The sequence below is a fragment of the Amphiprion ocellaris genome, chromosome 19 (genome assembly GCF_022539595.1).
Source record: "Amphiprion ocellaris isolate individual 3 ecotype Okinawa chromosome 19, ASM2253959v1, whole genome shotgun sequence".
Classification (NCBI taxonomy): Eukaryota; Metazoa; Chordata; class Actinopteri; family Pomacentridae; genus Amphiprion; species Amphiprion ocellaris.
The window spans coordinates 25,146,480-25,169,847 of record NC_072784.1 but is presented as its reverse complement, the minus strand read 5'-3'; the positions used below and the strand labels follow the sequence as shown (position 1 = coordinate 25,169,847).

Here is a 23,368-nt window from a genome sequence, read left to right as displayed (position 1 = left end):
AAAGTTGAGGTCATTGGGAAGAGATGCAGGGCTGCTACCGTTCACATGGATGGTGTTTTGGTAGTTGGTAGCAGTGTTCACAGCAGCCATGTTCTTCAGGCCTTGCCATGCTGAGCGGAGGTTCCCCTGTGTGAATTTATCCTCAACTTTGCTTTTGTACGTCAGCTTGGCTGCTTTTATGGCACGCTTAACTTCCCTGTTGACCTCTTTCTTCTCTTGTTCAGAACCAGCGAAAAAGACCCTTTTCTTCTTGTTAAGGATTTCTTTGAGTTCCTTGGTAATCCATGGTTTATTGTTGGGAAAAATTGTGACAGTTTTGGAGGGGATAATGCTGTCCACACAGAAAGAGATATAGGAAGAGATGGTGTCGACCTGCTCATTGATGTTGTTGGAGGGAGTTAAAAGGTTATTCCAGTCTGTGGCCTCAAAGCATCCTTGTAGGGCTAGAATGCTGTCTTTGGTTCACTGCTTGATGTTACGGATGACTTTATTGGCTTTCAGTATAATGGGAATGTATGCTGGAACGAGTAGCACAGTGCTGTGGTCAGCAGAGCCTAGAGGAGGGAGAGCAACAGACCTGTATTCATCTGGAACTGATCCGTAGCATTTGTCCAGCATCTTCCCCAAGCATGTGGTAGATGTAATATATTGTTGAAAACCTTTTTAGGCTTTCCCAGGGGAGCAGTGGTTGAAATCACCTAGGATAAACTTTGGTGAGTCGGGGGAGATACGTTCCAGATTGTCCAGTGAGTTCATGATATGTTCAGTGGCAGTGGTAGCATTAGCTTTGGGACTGATGTAAACCAGAATGACAAAAAGCTGTGGAAACTCCCTGGGTAGATAGTAAGGGCGAAGCGAGACAACCAAGAGTTCAATGTCTGTGGTGCACAGTTTCTCCTTCACAACAACAGTGGAGCACCAGCGTGTGTTTAAGTACAGACAGACACCACCCCCATGTTGTTTACCGGTGAGCTCTCTGTCCCTGTCCAGTCTCAGAGGGGGAAAAAAGCCATCGATATGCAGCAGGCTGTTAAGGTCGTTCTTATTTAACCATGTCTCTGTGAAAGCTAGAATCAAGGCAGTCCTGTACTCATGCAGGTGATTGATGTTAGCTTGTAGCTCATCTAGCTTGTTACGGAGCGAGCGCCCGTCAGGGAAATTCAACCTGTACGTGGGGACAAAGTCCCACAGGAGAAGAAAGTGCAACAGAAGTAGTGCCCAGAGAAGTTGTTGTGTGTCCATGGTGAGGAGAATGTTCCGAGAAAAAAAACAAAGTAGAATCCGTGGTCGTAGTGTTAGCGGAAGGTGGCTACAAGCTAGTGCTAGCGGGTCTACTGCGGTGGCGAGAGTGTGTTCTCGTCGTGTGTTCGCGGAGTTAAAAAAAAGTTTTCCAAGTTATTAAAGGTTGAAAAACACATATGATACTATGTACTGACTACTCCGACTAGACAAAGACGCGAATAACAGCACAACACTATAAAAACACTATAAAACACTACAAAAACTGCTCTACGAGCCGACCAGTCAGCCACATGAGCAGTGACCCAGAACTGGAGGCAGGCTTGATTGTATAGTCTGACTGCAGCAGGAAGGAAGGACCTGCGCTATCTCTCCTTTAGACACTGCAGGTGAAGCAGTCTGTCACTGAAGCAGCTGCCCAGTGATGTTACTGTTTCTTGCAGGGGGTGGGAGGTGTCCCTCCATGATAGATAACAGCTTTGTCATCATCCTCCTGTCTCCCACCACCTCCACAGGATCAAGGGGGCAGCCGCAGAGCTGACTTTCTTCACCAGTTTGTTTAGTCTCTTCCTGTCTGCAGCCATGATGCTGCTGCTCCAGCAGACCACTCCATACATGATGGCTGATGCCACCGCACAATCATAAAAGGTCCTCAGAAGTGCTCCCTGTACCCCGAAGGACCTCAGTCTGAGCAGGTGGAGTCTGCTCTGGCCTTTCTTGTAAAGTGCATTGATGTTAGTAGTCCAGTCCAGTTTATGGTTCAAATGAAATCCAGGTACCTGAAGAGTCCACAAAATCTCAATGTCCGTTCCTTGGATGTTCACTGGTGAAGAAGTGTGTCTGTTCCTGCTGAAGTCCACCACCATTTCCTTGGTTTTCACCGCATTGGTCTGGAGGCAGTTCAGCAGGCACCAGTCCACAAAGTCCCAATTAAGTTCTCTGTACTTTTCCTCATCTCCGTCTGTGATGAGGCCGATGATGGCGGAGTCGTCAGAGAACTTCTGAAGATGGCAGTTTGTGGTGGTCGTCCGGTCTGCTTGCAGCAACTGAAAGCCGTCCAACACAACATTAAGGCTGGGTTAAGCCTGTTTGATGCTTACCGCGTCCACAAGGTCTGTACGGCTCCGTGCGGACAAATTGCGTCATTTTAGCAGCTACGCCCCCTCAAGCGGCTCTTCTCACGTGGAAAATTTCCACGCGATGCACCTCCACATTTTTCTAACTACGTGGACAGAGCCGCACGGAAAAACATGGCAGAGGACCAGGACCTATACTACTCGTAGCTGAAGTCTAGAAATACGGGCACTTACACAATTCATCACACAGAGATCACCGTGACAACCGGGTTATGAACAATTCATAGTGTGAAATTAAAACTAACTGCTGAAACGCAACTATTCGGTAAAATGCCATTTTGTAAGTGGTGTAAACAATGGCAAACTTCTTCTACTCTTGTTTAGTACTAAAGTAGACTAGGTAGACGTATGTTTGCGATACACTGCCCCCCTCGAGCGGCCGTTCTCACGCGGAAAAGTTCTGCGCCGTGCGCCTCCACATTTTTCTAACTACGCGGACAGAGCCATGCAGAAAAACGCATAAAACAGGCTTTAGAGTCCGTTGTTACCTCCGTTAGCCAGGTCTCCATCAATAGCATGATGCTACACTGCCGGTATTCCCGCTTGTGTCGTGTTAGCGCTGAAAGCTCATCCATCTTGTTGCCGATGGATCTTACGTTCCCGGTGATGACTGAGGGCAGGACGGGTTTGTACCGTCTCCTCCTGTTGCGGCGTTCTCCCCCCGTACGGCTTCCCCTTCTCCTCCTCTTAAGCTCGCAGGGGTCATCAGGCCTCTCACCAGTTAGCCTCGCAGTGCTACGGAGGGCTAACAGCTGGTCTCGAGAGTATATATCATTTATATCATTAGAATATTACTTTACTTTACTGTTGTAGTTGGTTGAGGTTGAACTACATTTCATATCCAACTACAACAAATTCTTATTTACATTTTTTGCTTAATCTGCTAGTTATCCATTGATTTCTTACTAATTGAATGCTTTAATATATAAACATTCTGTAAATAATGATCAATTCTGTCGCAAGTGTTTTAAAAGATTTTCAAAAGTTGCCAATTTTCTGTTTATCAATTAATATATCAATTGATTAACCATTAAACTGTATTCATTGTTGGGTAATTTAATTTACCAGAAAACAAGTTTCTAGATTCTGTGTACATCTAAATTTGCAAAGTAGGTAATAACTAAAGCTGACACATAAATGTAGTACTGTAAAAAGTACATTTTTTCTCTCTCAAATGTACTGGAGAAGAGGTAGAAAAGAAAAGACAGAAGTAAAGTAAAAGTAAAAGTGCCTCATAAAGCCTTGGCATGGAGGATAAATTCACTCTGATGCACTTGTGAAATTTCTATTTGTAATGGAAAGAAAATCAGAGGAAACTACCATTTTATTGTCTGCCTTATTTTATCACATTGTCATAATGTGAAATATGAAGACAATCACTACTTAAACTACACAGTATAAGTATACTATATATATATATATATATATATATATATATATATATATATATATATATATATATATATATATATATAATCAGACAGTCAAGAAATTCATATAATTCATGTATTGCAGTGAGATAGTTTTGTGAATTATGCATTAAGGCATTTAAAGGAAACAATATCGCCGGTTCGACCTCAAGAAACTGTCCTACCTTTAAAACTTATATATATTCAATCAATTAATCAAACTTTATTTATACAGCACATTTCATACAATTAAAATGCAACACAAAGTGCTTTACAACATTTAAAAACATTAAAAACAAGAAAATCCCTCCCTCCCTCCCTCCATATATACACACAGCTACACATGCACACACACACACACACACACACGCATGCCCACACATACACACACATACACACAAACATGTACACACACACACGTACGCTCATCACTGACAGTAGGGAGACATGGCATGGCACTGACGATTGTGAAAAACGCCGCCATTGGGGCCGTCCACACCGGGAGGAGTTGCAGGTCATGCCCGCCAAGGGGAGCTGGCACCTGGACCCGCCTGATCCCGACAGACAGGGGGACCCCCACACCGAGGTGGGGAGCCCCCCAACCAGCCGGGCCAAAGGGACCCACGGACAGCACCCCCAGCAGCAGACCGGATAGAGCCCCCACTGTAGAGGACCCCACTGAGGAAACACTGGAGTTAAAAACTAAAAATTTTAAAATATAGGATAGAATAAAAGGCCTGATGTAAGAAAAGTAAAAAGGTGAAAAGTTGAAAGACAAAAATAATATAAGATAATATAATGACATAATGATAAGAACATAAGAAGGATTTAAAAGGTCAGTTAAAAGCCTGATTAAAAAGATGCGTCTTTAACCTTCTTTTAAAAACATCGCCAGTCTCTGCAGTCCTGAGGGTCTCCGGCAGGCTGTTCCACAGGCGGGGGCCATAGTGGCTAAATGCCGCCTCACTGTGGGTTTTAGTTTTGGCTTTTGGTATGGATAAAAGACTGCTGCCGGAGGACCTCAGGATCCGCGAGGGTCGATATGTTAAAAGAAGATCAGATAAATAAGAGGGCGCAAGGCCGTTAGGATTTTTAAAAACTAATAAAAGAAGGAACACGTATCCATACTTACATAAAAACATCGGTCTGTGAGGTAAGAATTGAACCAGTTGAAAACAGTACCCGAGAGGCCGACCAGGTGTCTGAGTCTGTTTAATATGTATGTAAAATGTCATGGTCTACTGTGTCAAAAGCGGCACCTAGAGCCAGTAGAACCAACACTGAGTTTTTTATTATCCAAATTCCACCTGATGTCGTTTAAAATCTTTAAAAGTGCTGTCTCTGTACTGTGGTTCATCCTAAAACCAGACTGATGTCTTTCTAAAATGTTAATTCTATTTAATAAGTCATTGACTTGGTCAAAAACCAGTTTTTCTAAAATTTTACTTAAAAACAGTAAGATGGATACATATTGTTCTCATTCTCTGACTAACTCACTTTGCATGTTCGCAGCTCCAAGTTTTACAGTACAGATGTTTCCCTCCTGCCTGCCAGTTTTCAATCCAGAAAGGTTTCTGTACGTACATTTCCTATCTATTAAGGCAGTCTTAATGAAAATTCACACTTGGAATCGAGATGATCCACAGTATTTACTCTATGATAGTCTGTGCAGGAGGCAGCTGTTCTTGTCCACCAACAAAGCATCTGTCAGTATTTCCATCTGTGAGTCAGTCAGTCGCAGCAGTGGTGTTGTTGCTGCTGAGCGCCTGCTCCAGCAGCGCTCGCTGGGTTGCGGCCGGCAGGTAGATGAAGGAGTAGATCAGAGCCAGAACCAGCAGAGCCAGAAGCAGAGGGACACCCCAGTCCGAAGTCATTATCGGCTCCTCACAACGAGCCTGCAGGTATGATTTATTATCCAGGGTGGACAGACAGTTTACAAAGCGTCTGCTGAGACAACGGTCTGTTGAGAGATGCAACATCTTGCCAAAATGAAGGTGTTCCAAAGGGCTTTCTGGTTTTTCATGAAATTAATAATTCTTCTAGAGCCTGTATCACCAACCAAACTAGGTATAATTCACTCTAATTAAATACACTCTAAATAGACAACCTCAATCCACCTGAAGTCACATCTGTTGAGGGAGCAGACCACAGCAGTTTCAAATGAGATCTCCCAAAAAGCTGCTACTGCTGACACATTCAGACTGGTTCCAGTCTGCATCAAGACCTCCAAACTTGCAACAAGTGCAAAAGATAAATCCAAGGTGGAAAAAGTTGGTTTAGAACACATGGAGTCTGCAACATCCAGAGTAATAAAAAATCCACACAAGTCTTTATTCACGTGGACCAAACAAAAAGCTGAAAAACCCATGTACGTGGACCAAAGAGAATATAATATATCCACTAATAGCTTAATTTGAATGTATCTATCCTTCTGCAGAATCGACCAGTTCAGCCCATAACCTCTTCATCTTCTTCCTCCTCCATCATCTGACTGAAACATTTTTCCTGAATCCTTTTTTGTGGTAACATCTGACACATTAATACGCACACACGGGGGGCAGATTGGCTTATGAAATGCTACTTATGTAAGAGTAATAGAAATTCCAGGTAGGTCTCAGCTTAATTCCTGATCTTCTTAGCTCCAGACAGATTTATACCAGGTGGTGTTTGGGGATTACCTATTGGATGAGTCTGCACCAACGTGACACCAGCATGATTTTGCACAATATGTTCCAAACAGTTGTCACGAAATGTTTTAGCTTTGACCTAGGTCATAATATGACAAGGAATTAGTTTGGAGAAATGATTAATGTTGGGAATAGACATTGTTGCAGAAGTGTTTTGGGGAGCTTCAGTTGACATTTTAATGCTTTCTTTGGCTTCACTCTGAACGTGCATTCAAGTTTTCCATCGCCACCTCAGGGATTTTGTGTTTAGAGGGAACGTGGTAGTGAGTTTAGCAGAAGGGTAAAGAAAGTGTTTACTGGTCCTGTGATGTATGTGCACAAATTGTCTTAAGTTGAATTGATAAGTAGGATTGTGGCCCAAAGAGTTAAAGAAATAGAGAAATGGCCAAAGAGAAAATAAGAGAGGGCCTGTGAATAAAGAATAAATAAAGAGATATAAATATGGCCCAAAGAGTTAAAGCGGTAGAGAAATGGCCAAATAGAAAATAAGAGAGGGCCTGTGAAAAGCAAATATCAAAACACAAAGCAAAACTAGCACAATTTCAGCCATACAACACAACGCAGAGCAAAGACAAGTCTTCTGGAAGAGCTAAGGTAATCAGAAATCATTGAATAAACATCTTAAATTTAAATGATCAAATTGATCTCATTTATGGTTTTGTAAGTTTTTTTCATTATATGGGTGGTTGCCTATTTACCTATTGTTAGGTGGCATTTAATGTTTTCAGTGTTCTATTAATGAAGACAACATGTAACGTGAGAGTTTAGATAGTAATATTTGTCTGAGTATCTCACTACACAGGTGAAGCAAAGCTGAGGACAAAGTGGCAGAGGAGCCTTCAGAGGAGGAAGTGAGGCCAAGTCTGAGATCTCACACCACCAGAAGACACACTTCACCCTTCTTAAACAAAGGCTTTGAGAACTGCACTGAATGGGATAATCCAAATCAATGGGTAAGAAACTGCCCGTGAAAATTTACCAAAACTGAACTAAACCCTGCCTATGGCACCTCCATTAAGCAGTCAGAAGGAAAACCAACAATCTCCACAGCACAATCTTTAGAGCTGCTAGGACAGTAACCAAATTGAAACACTTGTGAATTAAGGTCCACTATTTCATTTGGAAAAAATAAATGAAGAACTGCATTGTTTCCTTAAAGTGAAATCTCATTGATCTGAAATCATCCAAGGAAACTAATAGCTGTGGGAGTTGGAGGCATTTCCATGTGTTAACTTGTCCCTGCCTTTGATGATCTGTTTGATGGCTCTCTGCTGGATCGCTGATGGCTTCTCAAACCGTCGCGTAGACGTAGGTGTAGATGCCGTGGAGCAGGTCCTCCCGGAGCCCCATAGTGTTGAACGTGGGGGCGACGTCCACCTCCTCTGGCCATAGACAGGGTATGCAATTTCTGTTAATTTCCAAATTATTCAAAGTGCCACCCTGCCACTCTCCAACTCCACCCAAGTAGCTGAGTTGTTCTCTGATGAGAACCTTTCGCCTAGCAGAAGGTAAAACTGTTGCCATCTAGACAAACCTTACAGACATCAGGCATTGACTGGCCTTGTTTATTCTACTGAGGTTGCCCTCACACAAGAGAGCACTGATGTAGAAGGGAACAGGTTAGGGATCCTCCATGCATATATCTAAATAGTTGGTGTCTGCAATGTTAGCCTTATTGTGGACCCCACATTTTAGATGACGTAGTTTCTTAATTTTTGTTACGGCCTTGGGCCGCTGCGCTGCTCCTCCTATTTTGATTTCTATCGTGAACAGCTGTGAGCAGTCTGCCGTCGACCATCCTAGACAGTCAGGTTGTAACAATTTTACTATTATTTTTGTATGAATTTTTCATGTCATATATTTGTTTTTTATTATTTATTTTTTTGTTTTTTTAAAAGGATAACACAAGTCAAAAGACAATATAACACAAACTGTTTACAGAACTCTGTTGCCTCCAGTCACTGACAATATCACCAAGATCTATTCCAATAAGGTAAAAGCTGTCCAGTCTTTTTCCAGTGACAGACTGTACCATGATATCCAGCTAGAAGACTGGAACCTAATCAGAGAATTCCATCACAAGACATCCTGAATTCCTGCTGGTCTAAACCATGCAACATCCTTCTCACCACCAACACAGTGTCAAGTATAACAGGACACACCTGACCACAGAGGACTTCAAGAGGACAGCTTCCCCACCTTCACCAGAGATCAGCAGGAGGGCTCATCACCACACGGGTCCTCTTCCTCATCACCTTTGGAGACCTAGAATGCTGGGTCCACCCTTCAATAGAGCTTTGCCTACAGAGGAGCAGTGCAGGCACAAAGTCCCAGAAGCAGACGCAGGACATCTACAGCTGACAGAACAACAGGGGAGCAGCACGGACACTGGAGTCCCAGAAGCAGAAGCAGGACACCTACAGCTGACAGAATAACAGCGGAGTAGGGAAGCCTACAGGCTACTACGCCTGGGGGATAAAAATAACTACAACAATCAGAAAACACGACTTGGTATCAACAGGGGAGAATAGAGGAGTAGGTACTGTGACCATAAAGTGTAAATCATCTCCGTACTACGGTGGCCGAGAGGTGCAAACCAAATTTACATAATGCAAAACACTTTTACAACCTCCAAGACAAATTTACAAGCGACAAAACACTTTTACAAGTCTAAAAACACTTTTACAAGTCTAAAAACACTTTTACAAATCCAAAAACACTTTTACATAATGCAAAACACTTTTACAATCTCCAAGACAAATTTACAAGCGACAAAACACTTTTACAAGTTCGAAAACACTTTTACAAGTCCGAAAACACTTTTACAAATCAAAATGTAACCGGAAAGGGAATGTCCCAACTCCAGGGCTGAAGCGGAAGTGACGACGAGGAGCGGCTAATGCAACGGACAACGAGCGGGTGATGTTTTGCCCGTTTTGTGGGGAACATATAAACCGATTGACGCGGTTTTGTTTTTCGTGTGGTCGGTCTTTAGAGTGTTTAAATGGCGCAGATCAGACCGACAGAGTGCATTAGCCGCTCCTCGTCGTCACTTCCGCTTCAGCCCCGGAGTTGGGACATTCCCTTTCCGGTTACATTTGGCTTTGTAAAAGTGTTTTCGGACTTGTAAAAGTGTTTTCGAACTTGTAAAAGTGTTTTGTCGCTTGTAAATTTGTCTTGGAGGTTGTAAAAGTGTTTTGAATTATGTAAAAGTGTTTTTAGATTTGTAAAAGTGTTTTTGGACTTGTAAAAGTGTTTTGTCGCTTGTAAATTTGTCTTGGAGGTTGTAAAAGTGTTTTGCATTATGTAAATTTGGTTTGCACCTCTCGGCCACCGTACAGTACTGGATAAAATACATGAACAAAATTCTAAATACATTAGAACTTCATCATTATCTCAAATATCACATGCTCATAATACCAGGTTGTCTCTGGAGCCGTTGACCCCAGTCAGACAGAAGTGTTGAGGTGAGGTCGAGGTGAGGGATTATTACCATCACAATTATGGGTGAGTCACCTGGAGCGGTACTGACAGAGCGGAAACAAATAACACAAATTCAATAAACATAATCCCCTTTGTCAAAATGATGAACTGTTACATTTCAGGTTGCCATAATCCCAAAAGCTCATTATAGTCCATAAAGAAGATTAGGATTTAGGTTTTCAAAATACTGTCATTGAAGGCAAAGTAAATGGTTGGTCAGGTTTGTAACTGTATGTATATCCCGGACACTCCCAATTTGTTGCAGGACTGAAGATAAAACACATTCACAGCTACAGACACACAGTCTTTCTAGTGTGTCACTTAGCTTTTGATAGAGCTCTGACCAAAGTCCAAATGCCACACAAGATAGTCAGCGATAGCAGAGCCCTTTAACTGGGTATCTAAATGCAATGCACGCACTAATCAGTGGTGGAGGAAGTAGTTAGATGATTACTCAAGTAAAATTAATAATACTGCACTGTAAAAGTTTTTTTTTTTTTTACAAGGTCTGGCATTAAAAGCTACTTAGTCTGATCAGGGAAGCAAAATTAAACTACTGTAAAATAAAAGTACTTACTACTATTATAGATATACTTCAGTATTGAAATACTCTTAGTCATGTCTTATTGAAAAAGATTTTACTGTTGTAGTTGGATGAGGTTGAGCTCATTTTGAACTATTCTATATAGAACTACAACTAATGATTATTTTCATTATTGATTAATCTGCTACTTGAGTGATTGTCTGGTTTGTAAAAAAAAAAAGAAAAATCTTAAAATATATGAAATGACATCACAGTTACCCAGAGCCAGAAATGACACCTTTGCAATGCTTGTCTGGTCCAAACCTTAAATTTATACAACATAATTAAAATATCTAAATAATTACATATGAAAACAACAAATGTTCTCATCTATGAAGCTGGAACCATAAAAAATTGTAGTTTACAAGATAGGAAGTATGAAAAAAACCATATCCAAGTGAAATAAACTTAAGTGGAAAAATCACTCTAGTGTTGAAATCTCCACAAAGCATATAACATAGACAGCATGTGGTGAGAGGCTACACTGCATAAATTGTTTTATTTTGAGGGATATTGAGGTGAAAAAGTCGGAAACCTACATTAATTTAATTTATTATTTGTCAAATTTCTAAATAGGGCTGCACAGTGGCTTGGTGGTTAGTACTTTCACCTTGCATCTAGAAGATCCCCGGTTCGCACCTCGGCTTTCCCGGGATCTTTCTGCATGGAGTTTGCATGTTCTCCCTGTGCATGTGGGGGTTTTCTCCAGGTACTCTGGCTTCCTCCCACACTCCAAAAACATGCTGAGGTTAATTGGTAACTCTAAATTGTCTGTGATTGTTTGTCTGTATATGTCGCCATGCAATGGGCTGGTAACCTGTCCAGGGTGTCCCCTGCCTTCGCCCTAAGTCAGCTGGGATAGACACTAGCCCCCCGCGACCCTATTGAGGATTAAGCGGTGTATAATGGATGGATTGATGAAGTTTGTAAATAAGTAAATATGTCAATTTTTAATTTGTTTGGAATAGCTTCCTTGTTTAAAACTCAGAAACCCTTCATATCTGATAATATTGACTGATCTTTTAAAAAAAAAATATATATATATATATAAAATTCTTTTGTGGATAATATTCTTTTTCTGCTTCAAAGGAATTTCCATAGACTGTACACTACACAGCCTATTGTTGTCCTCCATACACAAGGATTTGCTATTTATATTTTTATTGCAGGCTAGCTGAATGAAGACATTTCAAGAGTATTCTACAATTAAGTCGGAAGACAACTCTTTCCTACTTCTTGGAATAGAAATAAACAAAGTTGTTGTGATACACCCTCCAGTAATGTGGTGGCGCTGTTTACCGTCCACTTTACTATTTTACTAGAAGAAGAAGAAAGTTGCGACTGCGCAGTTCACTGTATCACTCGTGGATTTGTTTACATCTGCCAAAAATTATATTTCATAAATTCGTTTTGGCTCCTTATTCGAGGTAAGTTCTCCGGGTAACTGAAATTATTCATAATTAGGTATATTACTCAAATAGTCCCAATATTCGATAGCCACAACGAGTTATTTTATGATGTTAGCATATGGAAGCTAGCAAACCAATGGTGCTAACTAGTTAGTATATTATTTGTTGTACTTAACACATTCATGACAGTTTGCTGCCACAAAACCAACAAGCGTCCGAAAAAGCCACAAACATGGTGGTGTCACTTTGTAGAAGTCATTTATTTCTTAGATTTAGAGACACGAAAATGTTCTGTTCTGTTCCACTCACAGTCTGGAACAAATTGACGCACTGCGGTGAGACAGTTAAACTAGTTTTGCTGAGCTGGGACACCTTGTTGTCCTCTATGTTGGTGGATTTCCAGTGATTGAACTGAGCGCATTTTCTCTTTATACTTTTAGAAATAGCATTGGAACTACATTTCATAGAGCAGTATTTTACTTTTCACCTCACGGCATTTCTTTAACACTTTTGACATGCCAGATTAATTTTTTTTTAAACAATGTGGTCATTTTATAAAACATAACACGTTGTTATAGTTTGAACTGTACTTTAGCATATCAGCAATAGTAAGACAACATACTCTACTAAATAATACAACAGTATGAAAGAGGCCATGAGGTATTGTAAATTCTTATACTTTACCTACTTTATGTATGTAGGAGTTTTGCATGAATGTAGTATTTTCATATTATAGAATTTAAACCTTTATTTCAGATTCAAAGCTTCTACCCTGCCAGATTGCTCAAAGTGACAGAAAATAGAGTCAGTTGCTTGCTTGACTTATACACCATATAAAGTACTGTGCAAGTTTTACGTACTAAATTACAGACAGACACCTCAAATATAGTGTGGTGGAAAAAAGCTACGACTGTGAGCACAAAATACACTTTACTGGTCCTTAGTAAGTTTAATATTGTGTGCTAAATGGAGAGTAACAGAGTTCAGGCAAGTAAGCAAAAAGCACAAATGTGACAGCTGTAATAGTGTACAGAAACACAAGACTTCCTTTCAATTGATTGGTAGTATATACTTCTGTAAATTTAACCTGTGGTAGCCTCTAATTAGATGGAGCTGGAGCCTTTTGATCCATTTTCTTGGATTTTTATGTAACATACACTGAGTAGGTTTAAAGACACTCCACTCAAATCAAGCAGCAAACCTACCTCCAAATTTGCATAAATATGTAATAAGGAAACAGATAATCAAAAAATGTAAAAGATGACTTTTGTTTCCACAGTGATGTGGCTTGACGGATAATGTTCTAAACCTTGTGCAGAGAAATATCAACACAACCACGTTGTCCCTACGGGCCTGTATGAGTTGTGTTAGTTTATCGCTGCACATGATGACCACAGAGCCTGCTAGCTTGGAGAGCCTGCGTGTGCTGTACCAGAGTGATGACTACATTGTGGTGGACAAACATTGGGACATCCGCATTGACAGCAAGATGTGGTACGAGAAACAGACTGTGCAGGCACAGCTTCGGCACCACTTCCCTCAGCTGGCAGACCCTAGCACCTACTATGGATTTAGGTCAGAATCACATTAATTTATGTACTCAAATACATCATAAAGAACAGTAGTCTCATTATCTTTTTTTTCCCCCTTCCTTCTCCAGGTTCTGTCATCAGCTGGATTTCTCCACCAGCGGGGCTCTTTGTGTTGCCCTCAATAAGGCTGCTGCCGGCCGGGCTTACTGCTGCTTCAAGGATCGCACTGTCACCAAAGTCTACCTTGCTCTGGTATGGAACCCAAACATAGTGACCTGCAGCAGTGTTATTACCATCATCTCTCATGATACTATCTGTATGTGACACTGTAATGAACATTTTTTCTAACTTGTATGTTCATATAAATGTCTCAAATAATGAGTTTTGATTTTTTATATTACTTTCCAGCTACGTGGGTGGATTGAAGAGGAGACACAAACTCTGGACTTCTCCATTGGCAAGAACTCCACAGAGGGACAAACACATATGATGTGTATTGAGGGAACAGAAGGTACACTGGTTCGCACTTCTTTGGTGGCAATTCAGTAAACTGTGATGCTTTACATTTTAGAATTGGATAGCAAACTGTGAAATTTATTAAATCATTTTTCATTCTTCCAAGAAACTTAAATGTGCTCATCTTTCCCATCCTTCTCTCCTCAGGTTGTGAGAACCCTAAGCCTTGCCAAACTGAGCTGACAGCGCTGGAATATGGGATGTATGATGGAGATCCTGTCACTAAGGTGCTTCTGCAGCCACTTACTGGTAAGTGCCCTCATTTGGTCACTTTTATATTAGAAAAAATTAAGAATTTCTCTTCACGATGAAATATTTAAACTGCAATGAAAAGAAACTTATTGCACTGACTATTTTTCACCATGACATTTATTTAGAAACAATCAGTACTAAAGACACTCTTCTTCCTGAACAGTTAAACCTATTTGGTTTGGAATTCATCTATCAAAATAAGCCAAAAAAAGTATCGTAACATGAATCTGATAGATGAATAATCCGTCACTGTTTAGTGAAGAGTTACACAAATGTAACATGTTGCTCTGTATGCTAACAGATTCATACTTACAATCAAGGGACTGTAGGGGATTATCTAGACCTCTAGGTACTTTGTTTATTTCATGAAAATGCTGTCACAGTTGTGAAACATCTGTCTCCCTCTCTCTCTCTCTGGTGGGTTTTCTCAGGCCGAACCCACCAGTTAAGGGTCCACTGCAGTGCTATAGGTCACCCCATCGTCGGGGACTTTACCTACAGCTCGGGAACAGACGACGCTCCGTACCGCATGATGCTGCACGCTCACCTCCTCCACATTCCCCTGGAACACCAGCCCGTGCACGTCACTGCTGGAGACCCCTTTGTCCCCACAACAGATCCCAAGTGGGTACCAGAGCATTCCTTACGGACACTGACAGCTACTGTGGAGAGTCTGCTGGAGCGCAGGGTGGAACAGGACAGGAAGAGTAAAGAGGAGGAGAGAAAGAGAGCGAGGAGAGAGGGGGAGAGGAGGAAACAAAGCAAGGAGCAGAGGACTGAGGAGGAGAACGATGAGCAGAGGAGGCGGTGTCAGGAGTGGCTGACCGAATGGGCTGGAGACTGATGGCTTTTTCATTTTTTGTGTTATTTATTTATTTTAGCTGTCTATTCATTCAAGCCCTGTTCAGCATGCACACTCTCTGTCACCACATTTGTTACATTTAAGTGCAAGGAAGTGGGTTAGCACCTTAATTCCCTCACAATCCCTCCCCCAAGTTATATGTGAGGATATTATGTGTGACTCTGCAAACACTTATTTATACTTTGCCCCTGAGCATCTCCATTGCAACAGCTGAGGAATAAGTGCCTTGCTAAAAGTCATGTTAACAAGTCAGATGTTCAGTTTATGTTGTTTCTCTAATTCTCCTGAGAGCTTTTAATTAACAACTTTTTGTCTTATATTTTAAAATCAACTAACAAAACATAGTGTCTACAAATAATTTTAGGTTAATGTGCCAAATTTGTGACATATTTGCCTCTGATGTGAACAGCAGCAGTTGTTGTGCTCTGTGTCACTAAGTCTATGTGTGCTGCATGGCACTGACGTACATGAAACCTTATGCAAAGCATATTTTTCCTTACCGTTTAACTTACTGTGTCTATTAAAAAGTATTCATTCCCCTTCTTGGTCTTTCTCATGCTAGAGGACATTTGTACAGCTTTGAAATATGCCAACTGATGTGAAAAAGCATTTATTTAAATCTTAGTTTAGTATTATTGTAAGATGGTTGTTTATAGAGAAGTGCAATATGTTGAATGTAGAATAAATATGTGTAATCAAAGATTTTAGGCTGCATATAGCTGCATTTGGAAACTGCTGGTTTGTCAATTTCTTGTCAAAAACTACATCACAAGATGAAGAAGCTCTCCAAACAAATTTGTGGTAAGTCTGCTGAAACATATCAGTCAGGAGCAGGGATGCAGGGACAATTCCAGAACACTAAATATCATTTAGAGCACAATAACAGCAGTTTGAATAAAACTGTCTGCAGTTTATCTCTCAACAACAGGCTGCCCTCAAAAAGAAGTAGTCAGGCTTAACAGAGGGAACCAACTGTTCCTGATAACAGATACTACATGTTGCTGCAGTCACAAAACCATCACTTCAATGCAATAGACTGGTTTTGCAAGCAGATGTGTTTGTTAAACTACCCAAGACAGATGCTTCTGCTTAGCTTGTGTGGTTTCTCAGACATCAAGGGTGTGAAGATGTTGAAGAAAATGTCCGTTGACACTGATTTGTTTGTTTAAAAATACGTTTATTACAAAGAAGATCAGGATCAATCAGGCACCATGGATACCCGGGAGCATTCTCAGCCAATATGAACAACTCAGCTTGAAACAGAGAAAACTCACATATAGGTTTGTGTATGGGAACATAGCATAACATACGGCTTCCTTCAGTGACAGACCCCACTTCACTAATCTCCCAGGCACAGAAGCCTCTTCAACATAAACATTCTCCAAACTAAAATAGAAAAACACATATCAGTCACTACCTGTTTACTTAGAAAGAGGAACTCTGTGATTTCCACATATCGCTGGTCTGATACTATACTTGCCACACACATCATCCCTGCTACCTGTTGTAGTGCATCACATTAGGTAGCAATGACATACATCTCAAAAGTTATAAAATTATTTTGTGAAGTGACTTAATTCTGCATTGCAGTTTGATGCCCTTCTGATATTGCCCCGAGTTCCAACTTTTTAAAAAGCCCCAATTAATGCTTCTTTACCCTCTACATATGCACTAAGGAGTCTTTAAGATGTCCAACATGGGAGTGCTCAAAACTGACAATAATCACATTTTATTGCAACAGATGCATTGTTGCTGTTGCATGTACCTGTGCAGCAATTATGTAGTGACATATAAGTGAAAGTGACATGACTGGATATCTGCAAAAAATAAAAGAGTAGATTTTCTTGCCGAAATAGCACTTTTTTCACGGCTTAAAGATTTCAGGGGAGGACCAAGATTCTTTTCTGTCCAATATGACTGCTATACCTCTAGGAGAATGAAATAAAAGCAGAATGAAGTGAGAGGGAGAAAAATACAAACCATGAATCACAGTGTGAAGGTGTGGAATAACAGTTGTACAGATTACAAACAATAAAAAAAATCAAAGGCACAGAAAAGTGCATATATAAGGAAAATCAATCTGAAAGTGACATTATTTATTATTTTAAACCATTTTATTATTTTTAAGTTTTTTATAAACCTCCTCCCAGAATTACTGCATATGCTGATCCTGTAAATATTCCAAAATGTTAAACAGTAAGGAACTGCAGGAATTAAAAGACATATTGATTGCTGAACTGAAAGTGGATTTGAAGCTCAAACTAACGCCAGTGTTGTGTGGAAGAGAACTACATTACCCATGATGCCTTAGCGGCAGTAAGCCACAAGCCACAAGGAAGCGAGGGCTTAAAAACCCGAACAGCTAACCGCAGCAGACAGGAGAAACGAGAGAGAAGGAGGGCAAAGAAACTGTTTTCATGAGATTTTCATGAGAAAGAAGAGTTTTTATTCTTGTCGCGCAATATCTCGGACACACACACAAAATAACAATGACAATGGCCTCCGAGGTTTTTTCATATGAGAGCTTGGTTCATGCTGTATCAGGAGCAGTGGTAAGTAAGTTTTAATGTCACTACTTATTTCTGTAAAAGAATAGTGAAACTATATAAACGGCAGTAGCTATAACATTAGTTCTAGTGTCAGTGTTTGTATCTATCAAGAGAAAGTTAGTTCAAAATTGATCGTGCACTCGTGTTTTGAACATAATGGACCAGATGCTGCTTATAACACCTGAACAGTTTGAAATGTTAGCTTTAACCTTTCAGTAAGGCAATAATGGAGTTTCTCTTTCTCTCTCTGTCTCTCTCTCACACACACACACACACATTTTCTATATGGAATGAAAGTGCAAAAGTGCATATACAGGCTTGGTCTTTCCAATGAATTATGACTAACCTTTTTTTAGGGAAGTGTGACTGCAATGACAGTATTCTTCCCTCTTGATACTGCCAGACTAAGACTTCAAGGTAAGACAAGTTTTATTAGCAGTAGTTTAAGAAATCAGTGAAATGTATTTGCCTGAAACAGCTTCTCCTTTGTTTGCATTCAGTGGATGAAAACAGGAAGGCCAAATCAACTCCAGCCATCCTGGCAGAAATTATCAAAGAGGAAGGACTGTAAGTAAAATGAAGAAATTGCTGATTTAATGTGTTTGCTTTCCTGGCAGATGCATGTCAGAGCGTGTGTTTTTGCATGTGTTTGCTGGGAATTTGGAAATAATATTGGGTTGCACCAGAAATATTACATGATTAATTGTGCCATTAAGTCATGGTTTAACTCCAAATTATGCTGACCTTTTCTCCAAACAAATCTGTCTTTAAAGTTCAGTTTAGTTTTTATTCTAAACCTACATTAAATAGTATTATTTTGCTCCAAAACATTAAACCCCAATTTAAAATGTGATCCAGTATTAACTTTAAACTTAGACTTGAAGTTGTTACTTTGTGGAGTAAATTGAGCAAAAAATAATGAAAATTCTCAAAGAAAGTTAGGGAACAGACTCGAACCAATTGAGTTTTAAGATGCTGCTGAATTTCTCTCATGATATCAGTTAAGCAAGAAAACTGTTAAGGAGCTGCAGGATAATTGGATCATTTGGGAAACGTGGAAGTGGAAGAAATACAGCTGTACCATTAATGCTCCAACTCATGTTGGCCCTGAGATTTTGTACCACTGGATGTTTCCAGTGCGTGGATGAGGATCTCTTTGGCCAAACACAGCTCTACTGTCAGCAAAGTGTTTAGGGGAATGAAGGTCTGCTTAATTTTAAATCATGATTTAATAATTTTAAACCTAGTTTTGCTTAATCGTGACTAGAACACATCTTAGAATAAATACATTTTTGTTGGTGCAACGGAACCTTTGTTAGTTTAATCCTTTTTCTTTTTTTGGACCACATATTATTATTGCTGACAGATTGTTAGTGCTGACACATTTTAGGCCAGTACTATTGACGTAGTTGTCAAAGTCATTCATTAGAAGTTATATATTTTTCACTCACAAATCATAATAGAGTGTAGCGAGCAGGGGAAGGGCTCTAAGCTGTGTCCCTGTGTTTGTTTCCCCCCCACAGACTTGCTCCCTACAGAGGATGGTTCCCGGTCATCTGCAGCCTCTGCTGCTCCAACTTTATCTACTTCTACTGCTTCCACTGCCTAAAGGCCAGCTGGCAGAAGGGAAACCAGTCAACACCCAGAACTGACTTAATCACAGGCATCGCTGCAGGTGAGAAGGTCACTGTCCAGATCAAAAAACACACTTTGTGTTACTTAGTCAGGACAAGAAAATCTATCTAATTGGAGATTTAACTCCCACATTTCTTTTCCCATGACTGAGCATCATAAGACAGTGTATCGTATTAAATCTTGCAATTTTAGCTCCTAATCACTCTTGTATATGTAATGATCATGTCAAAAGATTGATGCCATACATCTTAATTTTGTCTTCCACATTTCCTTGTGAATGCTACAAGATGTGCAAATGTTAAAAATAGCCACCATTGATTTTCCTCCTTGTCTCTTCAGGTATTGTGAATGTATTAGTGACCACCCCTCTGTGGGTGGTCAATACCAGACTGAAGCTTCAGGGCTCCAACTTTCGCAATGCAGACATCCGGCCCACCAACTACTCTGGCATTCTTGGTAATTGAACATTATTTACATTAGCTTCTGTCTATATTTTTATTGGTACTTACTCACATATCTGCACATACAGTAGCATTCAAAAGTTTGGGGTCACCCAGACAATTTCATGTTTTCCATGAAAACTTACACTTTTATTCATGTGCTAACATAACTGCACAAGGGTTTTCTAACCATCAGTTAGCCTTTCAACACGATTAGCTAACACAATGTAGCATTAGAACACTGGAGTGATGGTTGCTGGAAATGTTCCTCTGTACCCCTATGGAGATATTCCATTAAAAATCAGCCATTTCCAGCTAGAATACTCATTTACCAATTAACAATGTCAAGACTGGATTTATGATTAATTTAATGTCATCTTCATTGAAAAAAAAAATTTCTTTCAAAAATAAGGACATTTCTAAGTGACCCCAAACTTTTGAACGGTAGAGTTCATGACAGATGCAGTAATATATTATTTAATAGCAAGCAATGCTTGGATGCCCATAGCATATGATCTCCTTCACTTTCTCTTTTTTAAAGTTATTTTATTTTTTGTTTTTGCAGATGCATTTGTGCAGATCATCCGTGATGAGGGTGTGGGAGCGCTGTGGAATGGGACCTTCCCATCCCTGCTGCTGGTGCTGAATCCTGCCATCCAGTTCATGATTTACGAAGGCCTGAAGAGACAGCTAAGAAAAGGAGTTCCCAGAGAGGTGAGTGAGAAACAGAGAGGTGAAAGAGTTGTAAGAGTATACAGACATTATTTGGATGAAAAGACACTCGGTATGCCGACACTTGGTAATTCTGTTCACATGACTTTTTGCGTGGATTAGGGAGAGGTTAGAGGTTAGCCTCCACATGTGCACCTGCTCTATTTCACACCTCATGCACTTTGGCATTTTGCAGTCTGCCAAAGACTTGGCACCACATCTCAGGATTTTTGCCAGAACAAAATGTGCTAAGTTTTCTTCCGTCTCTTCAAAGCTGTCATCTCTGGAGGTCTTCTTGATCGGTGCTGTTGCCAAAGCTGTTGCCACCTCTGTTACGTACCCACTGCAGACGATACAGTCAGTTCTCAGGGTAGGTTTTGTGTCTTTGTCATGTGTTGTTCACGTCTTAAAATTTAGATGAATACATTTATGTGCATGTACTGTATAAATTTGTATGCAAATGCTGTAACCCTATTTTAATATTTTTCATACATTTTTAAATTTACCACAGTTTGGTCAGTACAACATGTCAACAGAGAAGTCAAAGCTACTGTCCGGTCTCAGGGCTGTCAAATGTCTGCTGCTCAATAGGGCGAGGTGAGTATATACACACACAAACTGCATGTTGAGTTTTCATATTTGATTGTAATTGTCTAATTCTATGGCTCCATTTAAGCTCCTCTATTTAGATATCGGGTATAATGCAATGTCAGAGCATTCATTTGACTTAGAGTGCTTGTAGCATGCAAATTACAAGGAATCAAATTTGAAAAAGGAGTGGCAAGCCAACTTTGGCTAGCAGGCCAAATCTAGTTTGGGCATAACTTTATCAGAATCTCTGTGTCTTTGGGTAATTGGGATGACAACTACCAAATAGAATATTTTATTTTTAACCACTCATAACAGAGCATATCTCTGTATTGCTCTCAAACCATGCTGTATATTTAAAAAGACACATACAGTAACTTAGAGTACAATTAGTCAGTATGACTTTGTATCTATTAAATACATCTCTATTTTCTAACCAGCAATGTTTTTTTATTTGAAAATCTCATGTTGGAATGTGTAAATGCTGTATGTCCATGTTGCTACCAGAGAAGCCATTGCACTTGCCTGAATCCATTAATCTTCCCTGATTACATGCAATTAACTCGAGACTTAAACTTGAGGAACTCATTTAAAAATCAATTTTTAACCATTATATTACTTATATCAATGGCCATATATATATATATATATATATATATATATATATATATATATATATAGAGAGAGAGAGAGAGAGAGAGAGAGAGAGAGAGAGAGAGAGAGAGAGAGAGATATAATCATACACTCGATTATGCATGTCATTATCTTTTCTATGTGCATTAGTTAATTTAACCTACACTCTAATAAAAGCATCTACAACACAGATAAAAAACATGGGCAGTTCATAAAATACAGTGAGAACCACTATAATACACCTGAAAACACTGATATATTATGAGCGTAATCTTGTTAAAGTTGGAAGAACACAGCATCATGGTCAACAATGGGGACCCAATAACTTATTTCTTAAAAATGCTTAAATACACAATAAAATGAGGACTGTCAAAGTGACTGTGGTATTAAAATCCACTGATGTGATGCTCTGAAGGACAACATAAGATTCAATATTGTAACATGTAATCTATATTAATTTGTACCAACAAGCGTTTACTCTTTTGCTTACTATAAACTACACTTCCTGAGAGTCATGTGTCTATTTAACACAGTTTTGATGTTCTGATCCTGATTTTCTGCTGTAGGAGGTACGGCATGTTGGGTCTGTTTAAAGGCCTGGAGGCCAAGCTGCTGCAGACAGTGCTGACTGCTGCCCTCATGTTTCTTCTCTATGAGAAGATTGCCAGCTGTACCTTCAGAGCCATGGGACTGAGCAGCAACCACTACAAGAAACGTTAGCTGGCAAAACATTTTACAACCCAAGACACTTGAGAGCATTAAAGCACTGATGATCTATAAAAATCACTGCTGACCCCCATGATACAGGCTTCAATTCTGTGCAAACCTCTCACTTTCTTCCAAACAGTGAATCTTTAATGGTGACCTCATATTGTAAATACTCCGTCCAATAAAGCGTTCCATTCATAAAGCGTCCAACATAAACCTTTGTGTGTAATTACACCGATTCCAGTTCTTTGGGAAGTTTTTTCTGTAAAAATGTGTCTGGTTGTGTGGCAGCTGACATCTGAATCTCAAATTAGATTCCTGGATTGTTTCCACCACAGTTGGCTTTTCCTCTGCACTCATATAAAAGTCCAGCTCAATGTTGATTTGTCTCTCTTGGTTCTGTCTTCAAATTGCCTGAAGAAACAAGGCAGTGGGTTAATGCATCACACATCTCTTTAGTTAAATATGCACAGACAGCCTGACCTTACTGGACCTTATTGGACCGGTGCAAAAATAAAAAGTATCCTGACAGAGATTCACTGTTATCACAAAGTCATGAGTACAACATTCCTGTTACTCCTAAACCTTAGTGGCTTCCTAAAACCACAAATTTTAATATCCACGTATTTGTTTCAAATACAGGTCGTGGTTTTAGGAACAACCCACAGACAAAAAACTGTTTTAGACTGACTTCTCAACACACTTAGGATAACCTCAAAATAACTGGTAAATTTATGAAACTTATCTTGAGTTTCATTTGGTATAAACTGGTGCCAAGGTGGAAAAAGATCCTTTATGTGAGTCAATGTGCTACTACATCAATGTAGAAATACTCCATTATATGTAAAACCCCAGTATGAAAAATCCCACTTCAGCAAAAGTATATAAATATTAGCAGCAAAGTGTAGTATATGGTAGTATAAGTGGTGGTTTGGTCCCTTTGACTGATATGTTATTTTATATGACATAATGAGATTATTAATAGTGATACATCAG

The 23,368-nt window shown here is 39.8% G+C and overlaps 2 protein-coding genes across 3 annotated transcripts; both read left to right on the top strand.

Annotated features, from left to right (window-relative positions):
- Positions 1-11,864: 11,864 nt before the first annotated feature.
- On the top strand, positions 11,865-15,647 carry rpusd1 (RNA pseudouridine synthase domain containing 1). Of its 2 annotated transcripts, none has more exons than XM_023293272.3 (6): positions 11,865-11,964; positions 13,265-13,521; positions 13,607-13,730; positions 13,887-13,989; positions 14,142-14,243; positions 14,678-15,647. In XM_023293272.3, exons 2-6 carry the CDS (start codon positions 13,304-13,306, stop codon positions 15,088-15,090), a joined length of 960 nt encoding a protein of 319 aa, XP_023149040.2. In that variant the 5' UTR covers positions 11,865-11,964; positions 13,265-13,303; the 3' UTR covers positions 15,091-15,647. The 2 variants fall into 2 exon arrangements, with proteins under 2 accessions (XP_023149040.2, XP_023149039.2); XM_023293271.3 differs by having other exon boundaries at positions 11,868-11,964; positions 13,226-13,521.
- A 1,788-nt stretch (positions 15,648-17,435) lies between these two features.
- Positions 17,436-22,755, top strand: slc25a17 (solute carrier family 25 member 17). Its single transcript, XM_023293274.3, has 9 exons — positions 17,436-17,660; positions 18,014-18,074; positions 18,158-18,224; positions 19,181-19,332; positions 19,632-19,748; positions 20,298-20,446; positions 20,718-20,813; positions 20,955-21,040; positions 22,231-22,755. Exons 1-9 carry the CDS (start codon positions 17,598-17,600, stop codon positions 22,382-22,384), a joined length of 945 nt encoding a protein of 314 aa, XP_023149042.1. The 5' UTR covers positions 17,436-17,597; the 3' UTR covers positions 22,385-22,755.
- The last annotated feature ends 613 nt before the right edge of the window (positions 22,756-23,368 follow it).

Excerpts from the sequence above, each read along its gene's own strand:
- slc25a17 (XM_023293274.3), top strand. The coding sequence starts at position 17,598 with ATGACAATGGCCTCCGAGGTTTTTTCATATGAGAGCTTGGTTCATGCT. Across the intron at positions 20,447-20,717 it reads GAAAAGGAGTTCCCAGAGAG|CTGTCATCTCTGGAGGTCTT; the intron begins GTGAGTGAGAAA and ends GTCTCTTCAAAG. Across the intron at positions 21,041-22,230 it reads CTGCTGCTCAATAGGGCGAG|GAGGTACGGCATGTTGGGTC; the intron begins GTGAGTATATAC and ends TTTCTGCTGTAG.
- rpusd1 (XM_023293272.3), top strand. The coding sequence starts at position 13,304 with ATGAGTTGTGTTAGTTTATCGCTGCACATGATGACCACAGAGCCTGCT. Across the intron at positions 13,990-14,141 it reads GTGTATTGAGGGAACAGAAG|GTTGTGAGAACCCTAAGCCT; the intron begins GTACACTGGTTC and ends TTCTCTCCTCAG. Across the intron at positions 14,244-14,677 it reads GCTTCTGCAGCCACTTACTG|GCCGAACCCACCAGTTAAGG; the intron begins GTAAGTGCCCTC and ends GGGTTTTCTCAG.